The 24275-nt window shown below is 38.7% G+C and overlaps 2 protein-coding genes across 3 annotated transcripts in view; one reads left to right on the top strand and one right to left on the bottom strand.

The window, feature by feature from the left end:
* LOC147576692 (olfactory receptor 52L1) overlaps positions 1–24275 on the bottom strand; it is a 455531-nt gene that overhangs the window by 61842 nt on the left and 369414 nt on the right. Inside the window, exons 3-4 of one of the 2 annotated variants that reach the window (XR_015241051.1) lie at positions 23253–23342; positions 17953–18703 (exon numbers count right to left, since the gene is read on the bottom strand). The gene's annotated coding sequence lies outside the window, so the exon portion shown is untranslated. Of the gene's footprint in view, positions 1–17952; positions 18704–23252; positions 23343–24275 lie in introns of those variants that run through there. The other variant, XR_015241052.1, reaches the window with a different exon arrangement.
* Positions 1660–2601, top strand: LOC112865273 (olfactory receptor 52E5). The gene has a single exon (XM_025928315.1). The coding sequence runs from the start codon at positions 1660–1662 to the stop codon at positions 2599–2601; it is 942 nt and encodes a 313-aa protein (XP_025784100.1).

Here is a 24275-nt window from a genome sequence, read left to right as displayed (position 1 = left end):
CAGTTGGTTAATCATCCAACTTCGGCTCAGGTCATGATCTGGCAGCTCATGAGTTTGAGCCCTGTGTTGGGCTCTGTGCTGACAGCTCAGAGTCTGGAGCCTGCTTCAGATTCTGTCTCCCTCTCTCTCTCTGCCCCTCCCCCACTCATGTGCCCCTCCTCCACTCATCTCTCTCTCTCTCTCTCTCTCTCTCTCTCTCTCTCCCTCTCTCCCTCTCTCAAAAATAAAATAAAAACATTTTTTTTAAAAAGTAGGAAAAGACTGGACCAACACAATCCAGAGAGTGAACACCTCATAATGTATTTTCCCTCCTCCAGTAGGATTATAGCACGTCTTTGAAAGCAACTGCACAGTACATTATTTTTAAAAATTAGACACAGTATGAGAAAATCCCAATCTAAATGAGATATCATTATACCTCCAAAGCAGTTTTTGAGGCCTCTGTTAAAGCCACGTCATGGGAATTTCTGTAAAATTGGTACCACCATATCAGAACTCATTGCACTCTCAAAGGAACATCAGGGCAAAACATACGGCACTGCCTTAGATGTAGCACTGCCCACACTCAACAAGCCCAGTCACTGTAGGTATTTCACCCATGCCCCAGAGCACCCCACAGAACACACCCTGTAACAGAACAGTTTCTAATGGTTGGGCACATCCAAGAATCCCACAGCTCCACCATGTTACAGGTTACATCCATGGCACAGGGCCAGTTACAACACAGACAACCACAAGGCACACCAGATAGAGTCCATTTTTAGAGTAAATAAGCCTGATGCCAGCTTCAACACATTAGCTTCCATCACTATATAAGGGAAACTAGCTAAAGCACTGATATAACTTAACCTGTTCCCAAATGCAGGCAAGTATCTGGCCTTGGTACTGCTCTAACTGTAAAAAAAGATAGACATATTGTCACTATCCAGGCAGCATGAAGGATTATCCATTAATACAATGCATCATGAAGAAGGCAGAAAAGAAGATCAAAAATCACAAAAGGCTCTTCAAAATATCTGGGACCAACCAGTGTTAACCTGTTTAGGAATGAGAATGTGATTTAACCTATTGAATGATAAGACTTTGTAGTTCTAGGAGGGGTATTACTTTGCTTGAATCACATAATAGTCTCCCAATGTGTCTAAATTTCTTAATCCATTCCTTAGCTCAGATCTAAGCACCAGCTATCCAGTCCCTCTATTTTGCAAGTATCATTCCCCTGAACCATCCATCTCATTCCCAGTCCTGTGATACTACACACATACACACACACACACACACACACACACACACACACACACACCATCTTGTTTATGCTTTACATCTTTGTTTATGATTAACAGACAAAACTGATAATAAATATTTGCATATGCAGATTCTTCCTTACACACGGAAGGGAAGAAACATGCAGGACTGCTGTATTTGGAAATTTTTTACATGGTTTTCTATGTAGATGAGGCAGATACTTTGAAGTAAGAGTGCCTTTTTAACTGTGCCTCACATTGCCTCTTTAGGCTTCCTCTACTATATTATGGAATTAAAGGATGGATTTTCTGTTTCTCCAGAAAGTAGGCAACATGCTATGAAAGAGGTTAGGGTCTCTCCCTGGAAGCGAGAAAACTCCTGCAAGAAATGAGTCTATAACCAACTCCCACCAATATGCTGCATTCCAACAATACACAGTTTCACCCCTCTTCCTTCCTTCTGGTGGGGATTCCAGGACTAGAAGATGTGCACATCTGGATTGGCTTCCCCTTCTTTGCAGTGTATCTGACAGCCCTCCTAGGGAACATTACTATCCTGTTTGTGATCCAGACTGAACACAGCCTCCACCAACCCATGTTTTACTTCCTGGCCATGTTGGCCTGCACTGATCTTGGCCTGTCTACAGCCACCATCCCCAAGATGCTAGGAATTTTCTGGTTCAATCTCAGGGAGATTGGGTTTGGTGCTTGCATCACACAGATGTATACTATCCATATATGTACTGGCCTGGAGTCTGTGGTGCTGACAGTCATGGCCATAGATAGATACATTGCCATCTGTAACCCCCTGAGATATAGTATGATCCTCACCAATAAGGTGATAGCTATCCTGAGCATAGTCATAATAGTCAGGACTTTGGTGTTTGTGACTCCATTCATATTTCTCATCCTAAGATTGCCTTTCTGTGGTGTCCGGGTTATTCTTCACACCTACTGTGAACACATGGGTTTGGCAAAGTTGGCTTGTGCCAATATTAGGATCAATGTTGTCTATGGCTTGATTGCTTTCTCAGTGGGATACATCGACCTTTCTGTGATTGGATTCTCCTACGTTCAAATCCTCCGAGCAGTCTTCCATCTACCTTCCTGGGATGCCAGGCTCAAGGCACTCGGCACATGTGGCTCCCATGTCTGTGTCATGGTAGCTTTCTACCTACCAGCCCTCTTCTCCTTCATGACACATCGCTTTGGCCACAACATCCCTCATTACATCCACATTCTTCTGGCCAATCTGTACGTGGTTGTTCCCCCCGCTCTTAACCCTGTTATCTATGGGGTCAGGACAAAACAGATAAGAGAGCGTGTACTAAGGATGCTTAACCCTAAAGGCTATTGACATTTAGCCCTATAAGGATTTTTTTATGACGGGTTAGGGAAATAATAATAAGATCAAAGCAGAAGTAAACATTGGGAATATTTTTGTAAAACTCCAGCACTCCCACACAGGATAATCACAATGTATTTCCCCCATTCCTCCCAATTTGTAAAGCCACTGGAAGGAATATCTCAGATATTCTAAAACTATCTCTTTACTTTGCCACAAGAAAAATACAAACAAAACAAAACTACTCACATTTAAACCCCACAGATATTACAAAATTCCTAAAGAGAGAATAAGATTTGCAAAAAGGTATGGCCCCAGTAACTGCCTTGAATAATTTCCTTCCACATTGAACTTCTCTTCATTCACATGTCAGAAGGTGAAGCTCATGTCTTAAAATGATGTGGGATTTCATCAATATCAAGTAGGATATAGTTGCAAAAGAAATTAACTTAGAGTCATAAGAGCCAGGTTTAAATTAAGGCTCTGCCCTTGACTGAAAGATTTACCTGAGAATCCCACTTAAAGCTCTTTGAACTTCAGTATACATGCCAATAAAATGCTATAAAGCAATATTAATCTGGCACTGTGAACTCAAAAAAATGTTGAAAAAATCTTTGAAGTTTGTAAAATATGAAAAGATTTGGAAATAGTAAAAAAATGTATTTGTAGTGTGGTTGTTACTTCTAGCATATGTAGATTTAGCTTACTAAACCCACTTCTAGTATATAGTCACTGGTGTGAGGTGAGGGGTCCGTTCTGGGTTACCTCAGTGCTTGGGGCTCTTAATGACCCTCATCCCTTACCTTGGTCAGAGGGTCTGTCTGTCAGGAGACTAGAAAGCCCAAAGAATTATGAGGGCCCTATCTAGAACCCTCTTACCTTGTTGTTAAGAATGCAAACTGGTGCAGCCACTCTGGGAAACAGTATGGAGGTTCCTCAGAAAGTTAAAAATAACACTATCCTACAACCCAGCCAATTGAACTACTAGGCATTTACCCGAAGGATACAAAAATACTGATTTAAAGGGGCACATGCACCCCGATGTTTATAGCAGCATTATCAACAATAACCAAATTATGGAAAGAGCCCAAATGTCCATCAACTGATGAATGGATAAAGAAGAGATGGTATATATATATCATGGAATATTACTCAACCACCAAAATGAATGAAATTTTGCCATTGGCAACAACATGGATGGAGCTAGAGAGTATTATGCTAAGCAAAATAAGTCAGTCAGAGAAAGACAGATACCATATGATTCCACTCATATGTGAAATTTAAGAAAAAAAACAGATGAACATAAGGGAAGGGAAGGAAAAATAAAATAAGATAAAAACAGAGAGGGTAGCAAACCATAAGAGACTCTTAGCTATAGAGAACAAACTGAGGGTTGATGGAGGAGAGGTGGATGGGGGATGGGTTAGATGAGTGATGGGCATTAAGCAGGGCACTTGGTGTGATGAGCACTGGGTGTTATATGTAAGTGATGAATCACTAAATTCTACTCCTGAAACCAATGCTACACTATATGTTAACTATAGAATTTAAATAAAAATTTGAAAAAATAAATAAAATAAAGCCATTTTGGTAAATTGAAAAAAAAAAGAAGAAGGCCCTATCTAGATTTGAGGCCTCAGGGAAACCCTGTTGCCCACAGTTCTTATTAGGGTAAGCTTTAGGACAAACTGTAATACAGTGGCTATTGACTTAATATAAAGTCATTCTTATTAGAGCATGTGAACTAGGTAAGGCAATTGATTCCTTTGGGTATTCTGGGAGCTCCAAAAATATGAAGCTGGCTTCTGTTTAGAAATGAGACTCTGGCTGAAACTCAAGGTAGGGGGAACAAGAAATATGCAGAGAACTGGGATAAGGTGATGATAATGTAACTTAGAGAGGAAAAGAATGGAAAAAATGGTATTTTGTGTCAAATATACTCAAATACATAAATAAATGGAAAAAGTGATCAGGAGATCATTTTCTAAATAGAAAGCATGAAATTGACACAAATAAGATTTAGAAAATTGACAGATCAAAATTGTGGTGAAAATGACATAAAAGGCATCACAGATTTTCTCCCAAGTAAGATGCCAGACCACAATAGCTTTTCATATTTCTTATGTTATACTAACTGCTTTGCAATACTAAATAAATTTGCAAAGCTTTCAAGATCATTTTAGAAAGTTAACATTATCATGATGGCAAAGTCAGAAAATAGAGAAGAAAGAAAATATAGAAGAAAAAATTCAGAATAAATAAAACTACAGATCAACTACACATACAAATGCAGGTAAAAAAAAGTGTAAATAAACTTGAAAAATAAATTTGGTTATATATTTTTAAAATGAAATAATGGATATTATTAGAAGAGTACATACATACTGAGTGCCAAGTGTTTTATTTTCATTACCTCATTCATTTTTAATAATCCTAAAATACAGACACTAGTATTAATATCAGTTTGTGTAAGTGAAAATTAAGACTTCAAAATGATAAATTTTGTCAGTAATTTCATGTATCTACTAAGTGTAATCTCTCCAGGTTCTAAACCTATATCATCAACTACCCATATGGGACAATTATAGACAAGAACAATGGTTCAATATTAGAAAATACACAAATTAAATCCACTATATCAATAAATTAATGCATAAATATTATATAGTAAACTCCATAAATTTTGAGGCTAGTCAAAAAGTTCAAAATATTAACTCTTTTTAAAAAGGGGAATAACAAAAGTAAAAAGGCAGTCTATTAATGTGGAAGAAAAATTCTTCCTCTTTAAGTATATAATTCCTACTAAAATCAGAAACTAGTATAGGTTTCTCTAATAAGCTTTTTGAAATTATTTACTAAAACATTGTTTATATATCAACTTGATACAATGAAACTCAACTAGGAAATTAAAGAAACATATTTTGTGTTGTTTTAACCATTTATTAAGTTTATTTATTTATTTTGAGAGAGAGAGACAGAGAGGGCAGGGGATGGGGCAGAGAGAGAGGGAGAGAAAGAATCCCAAGTAGATTCCACACTGTCAGCACAGAGCTGGATGCAAGGCTCCATCCCATGAACCATGAGATCATGACCTGAGCCAAAATCAAGAGTCAGACACTTGATCGACTGAGCCACCCAGGCTCCCCAAGAAACTTGTTTTTTGAGAAAATTAAAACTCATCATTTTTTGTAGGTAATACAGTTTCCTTCAATTTTGACAGAATGATCTGAAAAAAAATTGTTAGTAACAAAGTCTTCAGTGTTACCAACTAAAAAGTATATAAAAATCCAGATATATCCAATGAAAAACAGTTACACATAATACCCAAGGTTCACATCAGGGTAACAACCACAAGCATAAATGTACACACTGTTGGAGGAAGTCATCAATAGGATGTGGCCACTAGTTGATCCATGAGCTAGACCTGGGCAATCAGAGGCTTCCCATCCCCTTCCTTGTCCATGGAATGTATCTTCCACTTATCTTCCCCACTCTCCTGCTCCAAGGACATAACCTTGAGATAGTAATGTATTGTTGAGACCATCTGGATGGAATACGTGACTGAGCCCAGTAAGGTCTCTATATAAACTTTTAAGATTCTGGCAGGTGGGTCCAGAGAGGTAATCTTACAGGACTCAAGATAAGCCCTGAATGTAAGTTCCCTTGCTTATTAAATCTGCCACCTATTGATCTGGATTGGTCTGCCTCTTTATTCAGTCTCTCTTTGCTCTCTATGTGTGGGGACCAGTTTCAGATTTCACCTGGGGAACTCCCAAGGTTGCAAACCTAGACACACACACACACACACACACACACACATGTAGATGTAGCAGTAGAGGTAGAGGTAGAGGTAGGTATATATCTATGTTCTCATTGACCCTAGGAAAATGATGGCTGCTTTATTGTGAATCTTACCATACATACTCCCAAAAAAACATAACATCAGAAAGAGCATGAATAAAATCACAATGGCCCATTCCTTCAATATTAATAGAAGACATAGGATGGCATGATTTCAAATCATTTTAAGAAGAGAAAAAGAGTTATGGCTACAGATCCCACAGCTGCCACTGATGTTAGCTTCAGAGTACGGGTGGAGGGGAAATTAAAAGGCTATTTAGAAAAGAAGTGAGGGTGTGAAAGACATATACATGGCATAAATAAGAAATAAAGGGGGAAAAAAAGCTCCACTAAATGGTAAAATATTAAACACAGGTCAGAGATGTTATTGAAAACAGCACTGGATACAGGAAAGTGGCTTAAAAGCAAGAAGGACAAGAAGTGGCAGCCTCAGAAATGTACTGTGAAGAAGGAGGATAACCGGAGGAAAGGGGGGTCCTCCTTAGAGATATGGTAATAAAAAAGAAAGGAGGAAATCAGAGGGGGAATCAAAATCCTAAACAAACCAAGGAAAACCACAAGACATGGCAACCTTTCCCTGCTCTCCTGGCAATGTTTTATTCCTCAAATAAACTGATCATGAAACTGACAACAGGGTGCTCTTTCAGCAAAATAATGAGAAATAGGAAAAATCAGTTCAAATCTATAAAATGCTACAGTAAGAAGTAAATAAAATTACAACACAAAAATTAATTAAAGATGTATCAAAAACCTAAATGTAGGAGCTAAAACTATAAAACTCCTAGGAGAAAACATAGGGATAAATCTTCATAACCTTGCATTATGCAATGTTTTCTTAGTTATAACACAAAAAGAACAAGTGATTAAAGAAAAAAACAGATAAATGGGACTTCATTAAAATTTAAAACTTTATACCTCAAAGAACAGCATCAAGAAGGTGAAAAGATAACCCACAGAATGAGACAAATATCTGCAAATCTTATACATAATAAGGTTCTAAAACTAGAGCATATAAAGTCTCTTACAAGTCAACAATAAAAACCAATTAACACAATTAAAAATGGACAGACATATTGTGGTTTAACCTCACAAATGAAATATTATTCAGCCATAATGAAATACTGATACAGACAAATGGGTGAACCTTGAAAACATTAGGCCACGTGAAAAGCATAATGGCCATATGTTGTATGATTCCAATCAATATTAGAAGTCCATAATATACAAATCTACAGAGATGGAATGTAAATTAGTGATTACCAGGGACTGGTGCAGAAGAATGAGGACCTTACACTTGGGTCATTAACTTAAAAGGTTGGTGGGAGAGGGGGGGTCTCAGATATTTGAGGACGGTGCTGCCTTGAACTGGTACTAGTGTCACAGTGATGTGGGAAACAAAGGCAGAAGGATATGGCAGAAAAAATTAAATGTTCTTATAACCTGCAGCCCATTGACCAATACTTGAGGCAGGCAGAGTAAAACTTTTCTCCAGGAACTCCCTTACTGTCTTAATTCTAATGATATGCCAGAGGGAAAAACAACCTTAGCTTGAGGATAGCTAGGCCTCCCATATCCTATGAGTTTTCTTTAGCATATGAAAATCTCATTGGAAACTTCCCCTGGACTTGACCTCCCCCAACTCCATAGTATTTGACCAGTCTCTCCTCAAGGCCCAGTGGCAGCTATTCCTGCCCATGGGTCCTGTCCCTGTACTTTAATAAAATCACCTTTTTGCACCAAAGACATCTTCAAGAATTCTTTCATGGCCGTCGGCTCCAGACCCCACGAACTCAACTATCACCACAAAAATCTCATCACAAACCAAACACAAACCCAAATCCCAATCAAACTCAAACCCAACACCCAACCAACGCTGGAGCCTAGCATCAACTCCACTGCCAGGTGAAGAATCATTGCTCAGGGATACTGACAAGATAGAAACAGACAGGAAGAAGCAAGTATCCCTTGCCCTGCTTCAGCTTTCCAGTCTTTTCCTGTTGTTCTCTGTGGGTGGAAACTAACAGGGAGCCAGCTGACAAAGAAGAATGCCAGAGTCCAAGTCCCAGCATCCCAAAGCAGATCTGGGTGGATGGGTTTGGGGCTAAGAGACAAGAGTTAACGACAATGAGACTCCTATCAGTTCTGACGGCTTATGACCACACAGAATCAAGTCCTCCCATGCAGGTACATGCAGAGACATGACACTAATTACATAATGTTACAGGGGAAGCTTTCACAGCTGGGAAAGAATTTGGAGTTAGCTGTCACCAGGAATAGAGAGTGATTGCATCACATTGTGGGGATTCCACAGAGTAACTGCAACTCAGTGCTGCTGTGGGCTCCAGGGCAGACTTCTACACTCAGTAATGGCAGGAAAGGAAAATGACATCCATTCGCTTACAAGAAGGGGCTCTTAATACCCTCAGGCTTGGCTCTCATTTCCTCAAGCCCCAGCCACAGGTGTGACTCAGCATTTGTCATTTTCCTCAAGAGAATTCTCTCCTAGGGCTCCCTCCATCTCATGGCTGTTAGAAGAGTTTTATCCACCACCACCTTCCTACTATCCCTCAGAGGACAGAAGGGCCAACTTCAAACACGATGGCCTAAAATGATACTAATAATCTCAATGTTCTTATATACTGATAATAGTGATAGTCATGACAATGAAAATAAAAGCTCAAATGTTTTGAGCACTTGTAATTTGCCAGCATCTGTGCATAACATTAATTTTCAGAAAACACTTCTGTGGATGATTATAAAAACAAGCTTCTAAGAAAATCTAACAGAAAGGATACAATTCATAGGAACCTGATACATATTGTCAGGTGATATTGATGTGGAGAACAAGGGCAAAAGAAATGTAGATAAAATTAAATTTCCTTATAACCAGCAACCCACTGACAAATACTTGAGGCAGGCAGAGTGTAAAGTTTCTCTAGGAACTCCCAACTGTCACAATGTTAATGCTTTGCTAGAGGAAAAACAACCTTAGCTTGACATAGTGAGGTGTCCAGTATCCTGTAAGTCTTCTTCAACATGTGAAAAAGCCCTCTTGGAAATTCCTTTGTCTTTACTTCTCCCAAATCCATAGTATATAATCAGTATATAATCAGTCACTCCTCACAACTCCAGTGCCCCCAAATCCTGTCCCCATGCCAACAGTCCCCAACCAACAGTCACTCACCTCACCTTCTAGTTTGAAGATTAGGCACTTTAGAATGAGGAATATACATAAGGAGCACAGCCTTTTGAGAGAGATCTGTACATTTTGAACCAAATACTATCATTGAACACTGCCATTCAGGACCAGGGCAGACTTAAATCAAAACCCAGTAGCAAAAGGGAGCAAAAATTAAACATCTCTAGGAAAAAGGGAGTATATGCTGGTGACCAGTGCCCAAAACAAAGACCTAAACATTGTTGAGAAAACTAAACTACATTTTCCACATATAGTAATTTTTTTATGTTTTATTTATCATTTTTGAGAAAGAGAGAGACAGAGTGAAAGCGAGAGAGGAGCAGAGAGAGAGGGAGATGCAGAATCCGAAGCAGGCTCCCAGCTCTGAGCTGTCAGCACAGACAAAGCTCGGAGCAGGGCTCGAACTCACCAACTGTGAGATCATGACCTGAGCCATAGTTGGACTCTTAACTGACTGAGCCAACCAGGAACCCCTCATTTTCCACATATAATAAAGCAGAGTTTGGGACCCTCTTAGTACATAGTCATCCTGATACACTATTGCTCTTCATTCTAAACATTTGGGTGTTAATAATGAGATCTGTGACCTGAGATCTCCGGTGTCAGACATCAACACTGCAGCCACAAAATCTACACAGCCTGGAGTTACTGCCATGAGTAAATAAATGCTTCATAGCTGCAAGTCAACACTGCTCTCTTGTGGTTACAGACAGGAAAAGCAATACTAGGGTGAATTCAGTTCTCAGCCTCTGCTTGGTGTGTGAAAGGGGGCTAACAATTCTGTTATGAAAATTCCTGGGATTTCGAACACATATAATGCAGTTAAACTGACAAAACATCTGTACTCTACCTATTTTATTTTTTTAACGTTTATTTATTTTTGAGACAGAGAGAGATAGAGCATGAACGGGGGAGGGTCAGAGAGAGGGAGACACAGAATCTGAAATAGGCTCCAGGCTCTGAGCTGTCAGCACAGAGCCCGACGCGGGGCTCGAACTCACAGACTGAGAGATCATGACCTGAGCCGAAGTTGGACGCTTAACCGACTGAGCCACCCAGACGCCCCACCCTACCTATTTTAAGTGGCTTTAAGAAGATACTGTACTTCTTGCTCATTAGGTATGTGGGGATTTGAATGATTAATTTAAAAATAAATTGTCAATGATATCTAAGATCAATATCAAATCAATGACATGGGCCAGGTATTCATATTTACCTATATCTCTATATTTAATAAGATGTTACTTTAGCACTACTGGCTAAAGACTATTTGTAATAATAACATTTATTAATACCTTTATCTACTAAACCAAAATTAGTTATTGGGTCTTTATATGTGATCAGCACAGAACGGATTAGCATAGATAATTACCAAAAGGTAACCTACTCTCAGAGTGATTATATTCAAAACAACCCATGAATTATTATTATTCTCATTTTTGCAAATCAGACAACTGAGCAAAAGATAAATACTAATGGTCATTTAGCTACTAGGGACCAGAGACAGGAAAGAGAAATCAGGCATGTTTGCTAACTAAATCCATTTTGCCTATCACATTGTCTAGGGATTTAGCTATGTTTTTGGACTTCACCTGAACAGCTTTGTTGTTTTGTTTATTGTTTTCTGAAGTTTTTTGTGCTCTAGATTATACATGGCAAAGCCAGTGCACATCAAAATCCATCATATATTGAATTAGTCAACGCAGGCAAGGTTGATTACTACAACAAAGATACCACAGTAACATAACACAATAAAACTTTACTACTCATTCATAACCCATTCCAGTGCATAGGGGTTTGACTTCATGTCAACATTTAGGGACCCAACCTTCTTCCATATACTGATCCTCCATGTATCAAGCCCCTAAGGATCTCCTAAGGTACTTATGAATCTGGCTGACATAGAAGCGAAGGGAGAAAATGTTCAGGATCTTGTAAGAGGTTTTAGGGGTTCATTCTGGGAAAGATTTACATCATTTTTTCTATCATCCCATTGGCCACATTCCTCACATACATCCAGCTGCCTACAGACAAGGCTGGGTCACTGAATATTCATTTCTTGAGAGAAATGATACAAAAGAGACTCTTGAATGTAAAATATACTTACCCTCAAGGAAGACCATCCAAGATCTCCTGCAGTCACTGTATGCAGCCCAAAGTCAAGGTCTCCATCAATGAGTGCCTTCTGCATCAGGTCCTGATGTGATTCCTTGTGGACTCGTCATTTCCCTCCTCACACCACATATGTAATGGTGGAGCAGACACTGGTACCAGTCATTAAGATTCCCATTTGGAAGTGAGGTATGGGATTCATTTAGCAGGAGCTTGTCCACAGTAATGCTGGAATACACTGGGGGCAGGCACTGTAACATTTTTATCCACTGAAGTGGTGGAAGTACTCTGACTAGACACTGGTTATGTTCTCTGAAATGAACTTGCCATTGTTTCTATGACCCCTTGTTCTGCCTCTGGAGGGCTGTGTCTTCTTCATTGCCCTTCATGGCATTATGTCATGCTGTCATGCAGGCATTGGAACACGTGACTTCTTTTGTGTTACTACATTTGGAGCCTGTTTCCAGCTCATAAAATATTAAGATCAATAATTGTTTTAATTCTTGATCAAAAACTTTCTTTAAAAGCCAAGATCAGGTGTCTTTGGCAATAACCACCAGCTACACACATAATCTGTTCTCAAGGCTGGTTTCTATAAATCCTCATTTTTCAAAGACAATTTAAAACTTTCTCTTAACCTGTGCTCTCCCAAGGATAATTCTTCAAGACTCTATATTTGTGGGCTTTCTCTATTATCATTAATTTCTGCTTGAAGACCAGCCAACTTTCTACTAAGTTCATTTGCTTATCATAATAACTTGTCAATGGAAACAATTGTAAACACACACAATTATTTTCAATTGTACCTACCATTTCCCTAAGACTTACTATTTAGCACACATGTCAGCTTTCCTAATTGTGTGATCTTTCTAGCATTGTCTGTCAATTTTCTCAGTGTCTGCAGCATTATCAGAATAGCTTGTTGGCTGTTGAAACAAACAATTCTGATGTCAGTGGTTAAACACAACTTTCTTTCTTTCTTTCTTTCTTTCTTTCTTTCTTTCTTTCTTTCTTTTATTATTTTTTTATGACATCCACCTAATGCACATGGAAGCGGAAGCTCTCCTCCATGCTGTCTTTCAGGGACCTAGTTTCCTTTATCATTTCTAGGGCTTCATGTCTTCAGTGGATTAAGTGAAACTGGCCAGAGGTCGGGGGGAAAGAGTATAGGAGACATCAAGGAGGCTATAAAGGTTGTACCTGGAAGAGGTGCATGCCACCTCCTTAGCCAGATTCAGTCTTACAGCCCCATCTAACTAAAGGGGGGTCCTGGAAAATGTAAGTTTATTTGTGTGTCTAGAAGGAGAAAGAACTTTGTTTGGTAAACTTAGCCTTGTCTCTGTCATTTATACACATTGATTGTCAGCTAAACTCCAAGCTGTGCAGTGGGAAGGGTGAGAAGTGGTAGGAGACCTCCAGAGATTTTGTGGTTCTCCTGGTCTCTCTGAGACACTGTCAGCCCTAGAGCCTGGTCTGCTGTTTGTTTGCCTCCTCCAGAAGCCTCATTAAGTGGATCATCAGGTTTTCTTTTAGATTCATAAGAGAGAAGCAAAGGGACCTTTCAGGCCCCTTCCATTTTTTCCAGTCACTCCCATATCAGTGGTCAGAATGAAGAGAGGGACGTTGATACGCTGCACCTCAGGACTAGAAGCTCAGTTGGACAGGTGCAGAAATTTGAACCCAGACCTGGTTCCTAGTCCAGGACTGTCCAAACATATTCCTGGAACCTCCTTGAGATTTCTTAGGGTAATATCAGGGGCCTGACATGGGATTCAAATGAGCAGTACATTTTCTTCTCAGTCCTTAAGTTTATGCAGAGTTCTTGTGGTCTATTAAGAGAGATTGCTGTTAGGACACAGGGGGAAGCGGCTTGATGAGTTAATATTCCAGGAAAGGGCAGACCTTGGTGTATTTCCTCCATTAAGTCACTGAATTTATTGCATTTACTTGTATGTTTATAATAGAATTGAGAACTGTGTCCTGTTTGAAAAAAAGGCTGTGAGTTTCCTTAGACCTATGCTTTCTCCTGAAAAAAGTAAATATTGATTTGTCTGTAGATGGAGCCAAAGAAGTCTGTTTATGGGTCCATGTGCTGTGCTTCCACAGAGCTGCATGAGAGCAGTCTCCTTAACTTCCAGAGTATGCTGCTGCCTTTGGAGGAGTCTGAGGAAGTCTGTACACTATGTTTACCCTGCCAACTACTATCAGCTAGAACATATTTCTGAGACTGTAAGATTACACTTCTCTGTATGTTTTTTTTCCCTGTTGTGGAGCATATACTGCCTTAGTTAGTATCATCACCTTCACTTTCCTTTTGCTCCATGTTGTAATGACCACCGTGCCTCATTCTTCCTGGTCCCTGGTCCCCAGAGAGTGAGGAAATGATCCATATCCCTAAATGCTCATGAAAAAAAAAAACAAAAAAAACTTCTGACACTCACTTTTAGCATACAGCATCCTAGAGTTCAAATGTGAAAGTCAGGTTTAGTGTCCTGGCTAGACTAGTGCTAGCTGTTTGCACTGGGTGTATAATTTTCCATTTCATTCTCCACAAAGATAAGACAATTATTTCACAGTGAGTTCTTACTCAATTATATACATAAAAACATTATAGTCACTCAATATCTTTGTTCTTTTTTCTCTGTCCTATCTATGTCCTCCTTTATTCTCTCCTTTCTTCTATTCTTTTTACAAGAAACTCAGGTAAATTATTCTGCTCTAGACTGTGACACCAGGGCTTTTACCTGTCTTTTCATAATCTGTTCCTCCAAAGTGGGTCACCAGTATAACATAATTCAGGATCAGTGGTTGCTGTGGATAATCTCACTATATGTTTTCAACACAGGTAGATAAAGTACAAGTAATTAGTTTAATTACCTGTCCAGCCAGATCCAGAAGGAGAGAAGATAATTACATAAACAGAACTAACAAGCGTATAGAGTGTAAACACTTGTTATTTATGAAATTTTCTCATGTTCCACACGAGGGTTTACTCCATACACAACATGCGTAAGTGAGTCGTGTTCTCCCTATAAAGAACATTTCTGACTTCCATTTCATGGCAGACCATGTAGCCTAGAAAATCCTCATGTTGCTAAATAACATAGTAAAATATAATGAACCTTCTCTCAAATGCATATGTTTAAAAGAAAGTAAAGAAATTTTCAAGTGGACAAAAAGCAATGGGAGATGTAAAAAGACTGCTCAGTACATTTGAATCTATGGCTGTCATGGGAACATTTATCAGTTTTTACAACAAAGGGGTTCGAATTTTAAATGATCATACAGATAAAGAACACAAAATTTGGATATTCATAAGGGTATGAACAGAATTGAGACATACAGGTCCCCAGAGTACGAGGGATCTTGAGGGGCTATAACTTTAGTGAAGGAGCAGACAAGAAACACACACACACTTTCTCTTGAACTAGGCTTTAGGGAGAATAAAACAAGTTTCCCTCACATAGGTTTGATTTAGAATTTACAATATGTGCCAAGGGGAATCACAAGTAGAGAAATTAACATATTGTTAGGATACTCTTAAGTAATCCCATAAAAATAGCTTCATTGATCATGAGCTCACAATCCAAAATGACAAAACATGAGCAAGAATCACCAGAATTAGATAAAAGAAAATGGGATTTTCAGATATAAATTGCAATGGCTATGTTTAAAATGGTTAAAGAAATAAAAAATGGAGTTAAAAACATGAAAAAAGAAAATTAACCTATCAGAAAACCAGCTATATTTGAATAAAAAAAAAACTATACCTTATGGAAAATTTTAAAAGTATAGTGAGTGGTTTAAAAAAAGAAAAAAGGGGGGGCACCTGGCTGGCTCAGTCGGTTGAACTTCCGACTTCGGCTCAGGTCATGATCTCTTGGTTCATGGGTTCGACCCCTACATCGGGCTCTGTGCTGACAGCTCAGAGCCTGGAGCCTGCTTGAGATTCTGTGTCTCCCTTTTTCTCTGCTCCTCCCCTGTTCATGCTCTCTCTCTCTCTCTCAAAAATAAATAAACACAAACAAAAAATTTAAAAAAAGAAAAAAGGAAAAAAAAGATAACACTGAGCACTGGGTGTTGTATGTTAGCAATGAACCATGGGAATCTACCCACAAAACCCAGAGCACACTGTACACACTGTATGTTAGCCAATATGACAATAAATTATATTTAAAAAATAAAAAGAGAGAAAGAAAGAAAGAAAGAAAGAAAGAAAGAAAGAAAGAAGAAAGAAAGAAAAGAAAGAAAGATTACACAAGATTGACACAGCTGAGTTAAAAACTGGTAAAATGAAGTTGAAGTTGCAAAGCTTAATCTGAAAGCAGTGCAATTTGAAAGAGAATAGAATGTGAAATAGAGGTGAAAAAATACAGGCAATTGAATAAGAAGGCCAAATAGACACCAAACTGGATTTGCATAAGAAATATAGAAAATGAGGGAGGGGAGGGAATGTTCAAAGGGATCATGTCTGAATTATCTTCAGATTCAAAAAGTTTAATTAATCATAAACAGAATAACTTTTCAAAAAAAAATCTATACATAATTGCTAACACTCTGAAACCTCAAAGACAAAAAGAATCATAGTTATTTCTCAACAACAATAGATATCAGAAAGTTGTGGAAATATATATATATATACACACACTTATATTTAACATCCACGTTATATATAACAAATATAATATATATTGTTCCATTAATATATGTAAAAAATACTTGTTAATATTCAAATTTTACCAAGCTAAATCATCACTAATAAAAATATATATGTAAATATATATATATATTAGAAACACTAAGTAGTTAAAGAGGAAAAGTCAAAATCTAAGAGAAGGTAAAAACTGAGAGATAAATCCAGGATTTAAAGCTACTTCTGCTCTGAGGACTTTGCCTATCCTGAAAAAAAAAATCAGTATAAAATAGAGCACAAACCAAAGTTTGGCACTTTCCTGGCATGAGGAGATAAAAATTAAAGCCTGAGGCTAACAGAAAATAAACTCTGATAATCTTCCTCCCATAGACACATTTTATTTTTTCTAATCATTTCTAATGTTTTGTTTTCTTTTTGTTTTTGTTTGGTTTCAGGAGTAGAATATAGTGATTCATCATTTACCCATAATACCCAGCGCTCACAAGAAGGGCCCTCCTCTATACCCACCCCCCATTTAGCCCATTCTTCCACCTACCTTATTCCATCAACCTTCAGTTTGTTCTCTATGGTTAAAAGTCTCTTATGGCTTGCTTCCTTCCCTCTCTTTTTTTCTTCCCTTGTGTTCATTTATTTTGTTTCTTAAATTCCACATATGAGTAAAATCACATGGTATTTGTCAGTCTCTGAATGACATTTCACATAGCACACTACATTCTGGTTCCACCCACATCATTGCAAATGACAGGATTTCATTCTTTTTGATGGCTGAGTAATATTCCATTATATATACATATATATCCTCTTCTTTATCCATTCTTCATCTATGGACCTTTGGGCTCTCGTCAGAATTTTGCTATGTTGATAATACTGCTACAAACATTGGGGTGTATGTGTCCCTTCAAATCAGTATTTTTGTATCCTTTGGGTAAATACCTAATAGTATAATTGCTGGATTATAAGATAGTCTTACATTTCACTTTTTGAGGAACCTCCATACTGTTTTCCAGAGTGGCTGCATCAGTTTGCATTCCTACCAGCAGTGCCAGAGGGTTCCCCTTTCTCTGCATCCTCACCAACATCTGTTGTTTCTTGTGTTGTTAATATTAGACATTCTGACAGGTGTGAGATGGCATCTCATTGTGGGTTTGATTTGTATTTCCCTGCTGATGAGTGATGTTGAGCATCTTTTCATGTACCTGTTAGCCGTCTGGATATCTTTTATGGAAAAATGTCTATTCATGTCTTCTGCCCATTTCCTAATTGGATTATTTGATTCTTAGGTGTTGAGTTTGATAAGTTCTTTATAGATTTTGGATACTAACACTTTATCAGATATGCCATTTGCAAATATTTTTCTCCCATTCCATAGGCTGCTTTTTAGTTTTATTGATAGTTCCCTTCACTGCCATACACACATTTTGAAGTGAAACCTTGGGATACACTCTCAAGGTGTGGTTGAAATGAAGTTTATCTGTTTTTGTTAACTGGTAACTTTTTTTTTAACTTTTTTAAATTTTTATTTATTTTTGAAAGAGAGAGAGACAGAGCACGAACTGGGGAGGGGCAGAGAGAGAGGGAGACACAGAATCCGAAGCAGGCTCCAGGCTCTGAGCTGTCAGCATGGAGCCCAATGTGGGGCTCAAACTCACAGACCACGAGATCATGACCTGAGCCAAAGTCGGACGCTCAACTGACTGAGCCACCCAGGTGCCCCTGGTAACTCTTAATTATATCTGCAAACACCATATTTCTAAATAAGGTCACATTCACAGGTACATGAAAGGGGAGTTAGAACTTCAACATATCTTTGTGGACACATTTCAACGCATAATGTGTAATTTTTTTAAATCAGGAATTGTCAACTATGATTGTTGCCTATAATAATTAGGCATCATTAGGGTATTATAAGAGTTGAAGGAAATGTCAGATAATCAGAATATGTGACACATTTTGAGCTCTGGATATTTATTACTATTACTAGTGTTATTCTTGGTGTAACTTTATGTAAAGTTTGAGTCTCCCTGTCTATGGTGGCAGTAACCATTCTTTGATTATGTATTTTGAATATGTGGTGTTTTCTACAAAGTAGGGTCAAAATGTTTTTTCAATGAAAAAGTAAAAGTAATTTTATCCTTGCAAAACCCTCTGTCAGAAAGTTTATTATCCCCATATTACAAATGAGAAAATTGTGGACTTATGAAAACTATACAGGAAGAAGCGATCAGGCTGTCGTAGAACAAGAGTTCAAACTTAAGCTTCCAATTATCTCTTCCCAGCATCATTATGACCTGACAGTGAAAAGAGATTAATCATTTATAAGAAATTCTTGAGAACAAGGATATTTTGCTTAGAGGAAACTGCATGCTTTAGCAACATTCTTTCATGGAACAATAATTCACTCATGAACTAATTTTCTTCATTTGGTGTGTCTATCAACCCTATTTTATGCTGAAAAGCTCTTTAGTGCTTTACCTAGACCTGCTAGGTAGCAAGGCAGAGGTGGGATAAGGAGAGTAGTTAGTGCATGTAGGGAACAAGATTATTTTCCAGGTACATTCCTGCCCTGATGTCTTCTTCAGCAGTTGTGGGTAAGAAGTGTGAGACCTAGAACCAGACTCCACTTGCTCTCCTCTTTCCAAGATTCCTGTGCCCCAAACCCCAAAGATCCTACATTTAGCTGGAAAGTCCCTATCCTAAGACATATCTGGGAAGGTCCACAGGAAAGGCTATTTTCTAAGTCTTACTGTGCATCAATGCAAAGTGGTGGCTTCAATGGTGGAAGTTCTACTTGTTCCCCAAGGAAGCAATGCCAAGTGTTGCCCTGTGGCAGGTGAAGACTGTTAACAGTTGAACTTTCTGCAACCATACTTATGCGACAGAGTTTAAACCAAGCACAGCCATGAAGGTAAAATCTTGGCCATGAGACCACATGTGTGTAAACAGGACCCCTCCCAGGGATGTGCTTGTGTCAAGACCACTGGTGCTCCCACTGCAGGAGAGGGGCTCACAGGGAAAGTGCTCCTTGGCCCCTAGTTGCCCAAGGTCCATGCTCCTCTGAGGCCCATGCTCCCTTGATTTCTGGGGATGTTCCTCTGTCACCTCCTCCATGGAGTTATAGGGCTGAGGAGAGTTTACTCACTTCTTCCCCTCAGGTGCATCCGTATAAATTTTCCCTAAGAAGATTCTCATCGTGCGGTTTCCTTACCCTTCTTTTCCCAGAGCTTCTTTATTTAGACTCCCCAAGAGCCCCCTGCCCTTACTTTATTGAAAATGCTGAATTAAGCCTTTTACAATACATTCTCTTGGGAAATAGACCATAGGGCCTGAGGGCCCAAGTGTTTAACAAGAGCACCAACTCTGGTGAGCAATGGAAAGAGAGGGGGCACAGTGGAGCCAGAGTTCATAAAACCAGCCTCCAGAACTCATGGAGGGGTCAGTTTAGTGCTTTCTCTGGCAGACAGAAACAGCAGCAGTGCAGCTTTCTGAAACTGGTGAGTCTCAAACTGGACCAAGCAGGAAAACTGTGAGGAAAGAGATCATGAGAGGAGAGAGAAATCCAGGAACCTAGTACATAAAGGAAAAGGAACTCTTTCAATAGGGTCTGGTGTACATGCTGACCCTGCTAAGATGCTTAGATCTGGTGTAAGGCTGAGTGGCAGGGACTGACCTCATGCTGTTATTTCATTCAGGGATGAGGCTGAGTCATTTTGTGTCCATAAGGGTTTGCAAACTTCCATAGACTCCAAGGCCCCCTCCCATACCATGGCTGGGTGACCAAGGCCCTGTGCCTGGCTGGGTGAGAATCTTCCTTTCTGTCCTCGTCTAAATTCATCTATGAGTCAAGGTGGTCACTCCGTTTTCCAGTCTTGGCTTGAGTCTTCTCTTGTAATTTTGTTTATTCAAGACTTGTCTGACCTTTACAGACTGTCAGTATATCATCATCACAGACCATGTTTGGTCAATAGCACTTAGCACAAGGATCACCCCTTTGTAAATGTCAGTCTACCAGTACTGGAACTGGGTACTGCATATCAGAACAATGTCCCAGATGCCCAACAAGTCCTCATTGCTCACATTAGGAGGCCTCAGTTTCACTGAGGAGAATACAGAAAGAGAGGAAAAATGGTCCCAGCTCTTATGGAATTTACTAAAACAGAGCCAAAAGTATATTGCTACCTGGGAGAAAATACCAGTGTTATAGGAGGTCTGAAAAGGACATTTTTCCCTGTATCACTAAAAGGTGCTTGGCAACATTCTGGACTCCAGTCTCTCTGCCTGCTCATCCTTTCTTTCACTAAATCCTGTAGTTCTCCCCACACCTCGAATACATCCTTCTTCTCCACCTACATGGACTGCATTTAGATCTTCATCACTTTTCCTTTGTACTGTTCAGGACTCTCTGAAAGCCTCCCTCCCTGCTGTGTGATTCCCTGTGTCCCATCTACAGCACATCACTTCCCTGTTTCAAGTTCTCTGTGCTTCCTTACAGTGTATGTGATAATGCCTGCCCTCAGGTGGACCTCACAGGGCTGCCCCTGCACACCTTAACCATGTCTCCTGACCCTCTGCTCTCCTGCTTGCTTCCCCCAAAGAACTTAGGATCTATCACCCCCTAGCACCTCACCACCAATCATACTGATCATCCACATTGATGTTTCTTCTCTTACCATTCCCTACACAGAGAGTCCTTCTTCTCCCCCAGGTGGATTTGCCTCATTTTTGTATCCTTCTCTGATGCTCTCAACTCCTTGTGTCTCTGGGCCTAACAGGACTTCAGGAGATCATAGCCCCTTTTTCTCTCCACAACACCTGAAGTTAAATATAATTTATCCATTTCATAAATGAGGAATGTATGTATCATAGAGTTTAAATAGCTCATACAATGAGCATAAGAGCCAGACTTAGAATTCACTTGTCAGAGGCCAGCTTTTCAACCATATCACATTGCTTCATTCTTCTCTTCCCACTGTTTGTACGATCAACTTTTTAAAAAAGTTTACTTATTTGTTTAGAGAGAGAGAGAGCAAAAAAGAGCACAAGCAGGGGAGGGACAGAGAGAGATGGAGAGAATCCCAAGCAGCCTCTGCACTGTCAGCACGGAGCCTAATATGGGGCTTGAACTGACAAACCACAAGATCATGACCTGAGCCAAAACCAAGAGTTGGACACTCAACCAACTGAGCCACCCAGGCACCCCAGATCAACTTTATTAGAGCCACAACTATACTGTTTTATAAGTGCTCTTAAGTCAATTTTCCTCTATTACTTAAGCTCTCAGAAAATACCTGTATTGCTTAATCTATGTGGTACATTTGTATGCCTAACATTATAATCAGGTACCGACAAAGCACTGACTGATTTCTTGCTTATTAAATAGATCAAGTCACTGAGGATCCAGAACTTGAGGTTATTGGAAACCAGAAGTCCTTCCAAAAAAGTGGGTATGTTTTCTTTCTTATTATTTCTCTAATTCATAATGAAGGTCATCTTCCTGATTACATATGTAAGTATATGAAAGAGCTAACCCCACCCCAGTTAGAACTCCTGAATCCTTGATTCGTCTTGCAGATCTACAACGGGTAGAAAGGTGTGTGTGTGCATGCATACATGCGTGCGTGCATGTGTGTGTGTGTGTGTGTGTGTGTGTGTGTGTGTGTGTGTGTGTGTGAGAGAGAGAGAGAGAGAGAGAGAGAGAGAGAATAATCTGTATTTGGAAAATCTGGGATATTCAAAGTGAAAGTCCTTAAATCAAATCAATACCTTCATTATCTTCTCTAGCAATAGAGAAGATACTTCACTCTCATAGAAATGGGATAGGTAAGCAGGATCAGTAATCCCAACTATACTAATTATTTGCTTCCTGAGCTCCCTCTCTCATCCTGCCGTGACTCCCCAACTCTTTTCTGCTTGTTTGGCTATGACAGCCCTTACTGTCACCTTTCTTAGTACTTGGCCACTTAGCTCTTTGTTTAGTAGTGAGGGAAAAAAGACAGTTGCCAACAAAAACAACAAACAACAACAACAAACAACAAGAATCAAGCAGATGAGTTTACAGAACATAAATTCCACATGCTAGGATAATTGGATCTGAGCCACAAGGAATCACAGATAATTCTGCTTACCATGTAAAAAATTCCTACATAGGTTTATATGCCTAAAACTGACTTATTGGCTAGCTTCTATTTTCTACCTTTGGTGAACTTCAACTATTTTGAATACTTTTCCTAAGACACGTAGCTCTGTTTCTCAAAGATGTCTTTTACATGACAGTTATGGTCTCATTAGCATCTTTTTTTTAAAATTAATTTTTTATTTGAGTATAGTTGACATAGAATGTTACATTAACTTTAAGTGTACAACATAGTGATTTCACAAATTTAAAATTATGCAGTACTTACTACAAGTATAGTTACCATATCACTGGAAGCCTGTTATCTCCCACTCCCTTTCACCCATTTTTGCCCATTTCCCACCCTTTTCCCCATGCAGCAACCATTAGTTGTACTCTGTGTTTACAAAAAATATATTATTATATGTATTGTATGCATGTATATTGCATTTTACTTATAATGTGCATATTACATATTATGTATTTACATATGTATGTACAATATATGTTGTTCATTTGGGGCCATTGTTAAAAGGGAACAGAAAGAACTCATTTTCACGATGCCAACCCAAGAATATTGGCTGCCATATTTTTAATAGCAAGACTGATGATGCCTGTTAAGACACAAAGCAAGTGAAGAAAATGTTTGGCTTTCTAAAGAAAGACTAGGATACCTGGAAAGTAACACCATTTTGTACAAAACAGAACAAAAAGAACTTTCCACTGACCTCCAAAAGTATCCATGAACACAGATAATTTCCTCCTACTTTAGTGGGAAAAGCATTTCTCCTCTAGGCAACAGGATACTTTCTCTCACCCTGTAATTAGAAAACAATGATGGGTATGACTGTTTTTTTGTTTTGTTTTGAGTATTCTGTAAGAGATCCAACATCATTTTTTTTTCTTCTGCTTTGTTTCATTACCAAACTACTTAACCCAAGGCATACAGATTTTTTTTTAATTTTTTCAATGTTTATTAATTTTTAAAAGAGAGAGAGAGAGAGTGGGGACAGGGCAAAGAGAGAGGGAGACACAGAATCTGAAGCAAGCACCAGGCTCTGAGCTATCAGCACAGAACCCTTTGCAGGGCTCAAACTCACAAGCTGTGAGATCATGACCTGAGCCAAAGTCACTGACTGAGCCAACTAGGCAGCCCAAGGCCTACAGTTTTGCCATGTGGATAATACTTATCCTTTTTATTTTCCAGTATAGACATTTTCTTCTGTGAATAGAGGAGTGGAAGAAGCTAAAATAAAAATCCTTGTTTATACTATTGAATTAACTCCCCCCATTCTCTCTAGAAACTTACTCTATCAAATATTTCCATTTTCTCCTAAATCTACAAAATCTACTTGAAAATTCTTATCAGTCTAAGTTTTAGATTTTAAGTCATTATTAGGTTTTCTTTAATTATTTTATATGCTAATACCTCTTTAATGCAAATACATCTTCATTTCCATACTTGAATTTCCTACTGAATTCCAGGAATATTGTATTTTCAATGATAGCTTAAAAACTCTACCTGTATATTTTGCAAATATCTCCTGCATAACAATTCAAATATAAATTCATATTCTTATTCTGAAAACTCTATCCTTTTTTTCCCATTCCCTTTTCTAATTTTGCAATAAAGATTTTATTTTTTCTGTCACTCAAGTTCAAAAACATAAAGTCATTGTGACTCAAGATTCAAGACCTTGTTTCATTCATCTTTCTTCAGTTTGTTACATATCACCTTGCCCAATAGTGAT

This window comes from Puma concolor, chromosome D1, assembly GCF_028749965.1.
Source record: "Puma concolor isolate L17-30 chromosome D1, mPumCon1.1.hap2, whole genome shotgun sequence".
NCBI classification, from domain to species: domain Eukaryota; kingdom Metazoa; phylum Chordata; class Mammalia; order Carnivora; family Felidae; genus Puma; species Puma concolor.
The sequence above is the reverse complement of the archived record's forward strand: the minus strand, read 5'-3'. Positions and strand labels throughout refer to the sequence as shown.

What these genes read in the sequence shown, in the direction of transcription:
- LOC112865273 (XM_025928315.1), top strand. Translation starts at nt 1,660, where the DNA reads ATGCTGCATTCCAACAATACACAGTTTCACCCCTCTTCCTTCCTTCTG.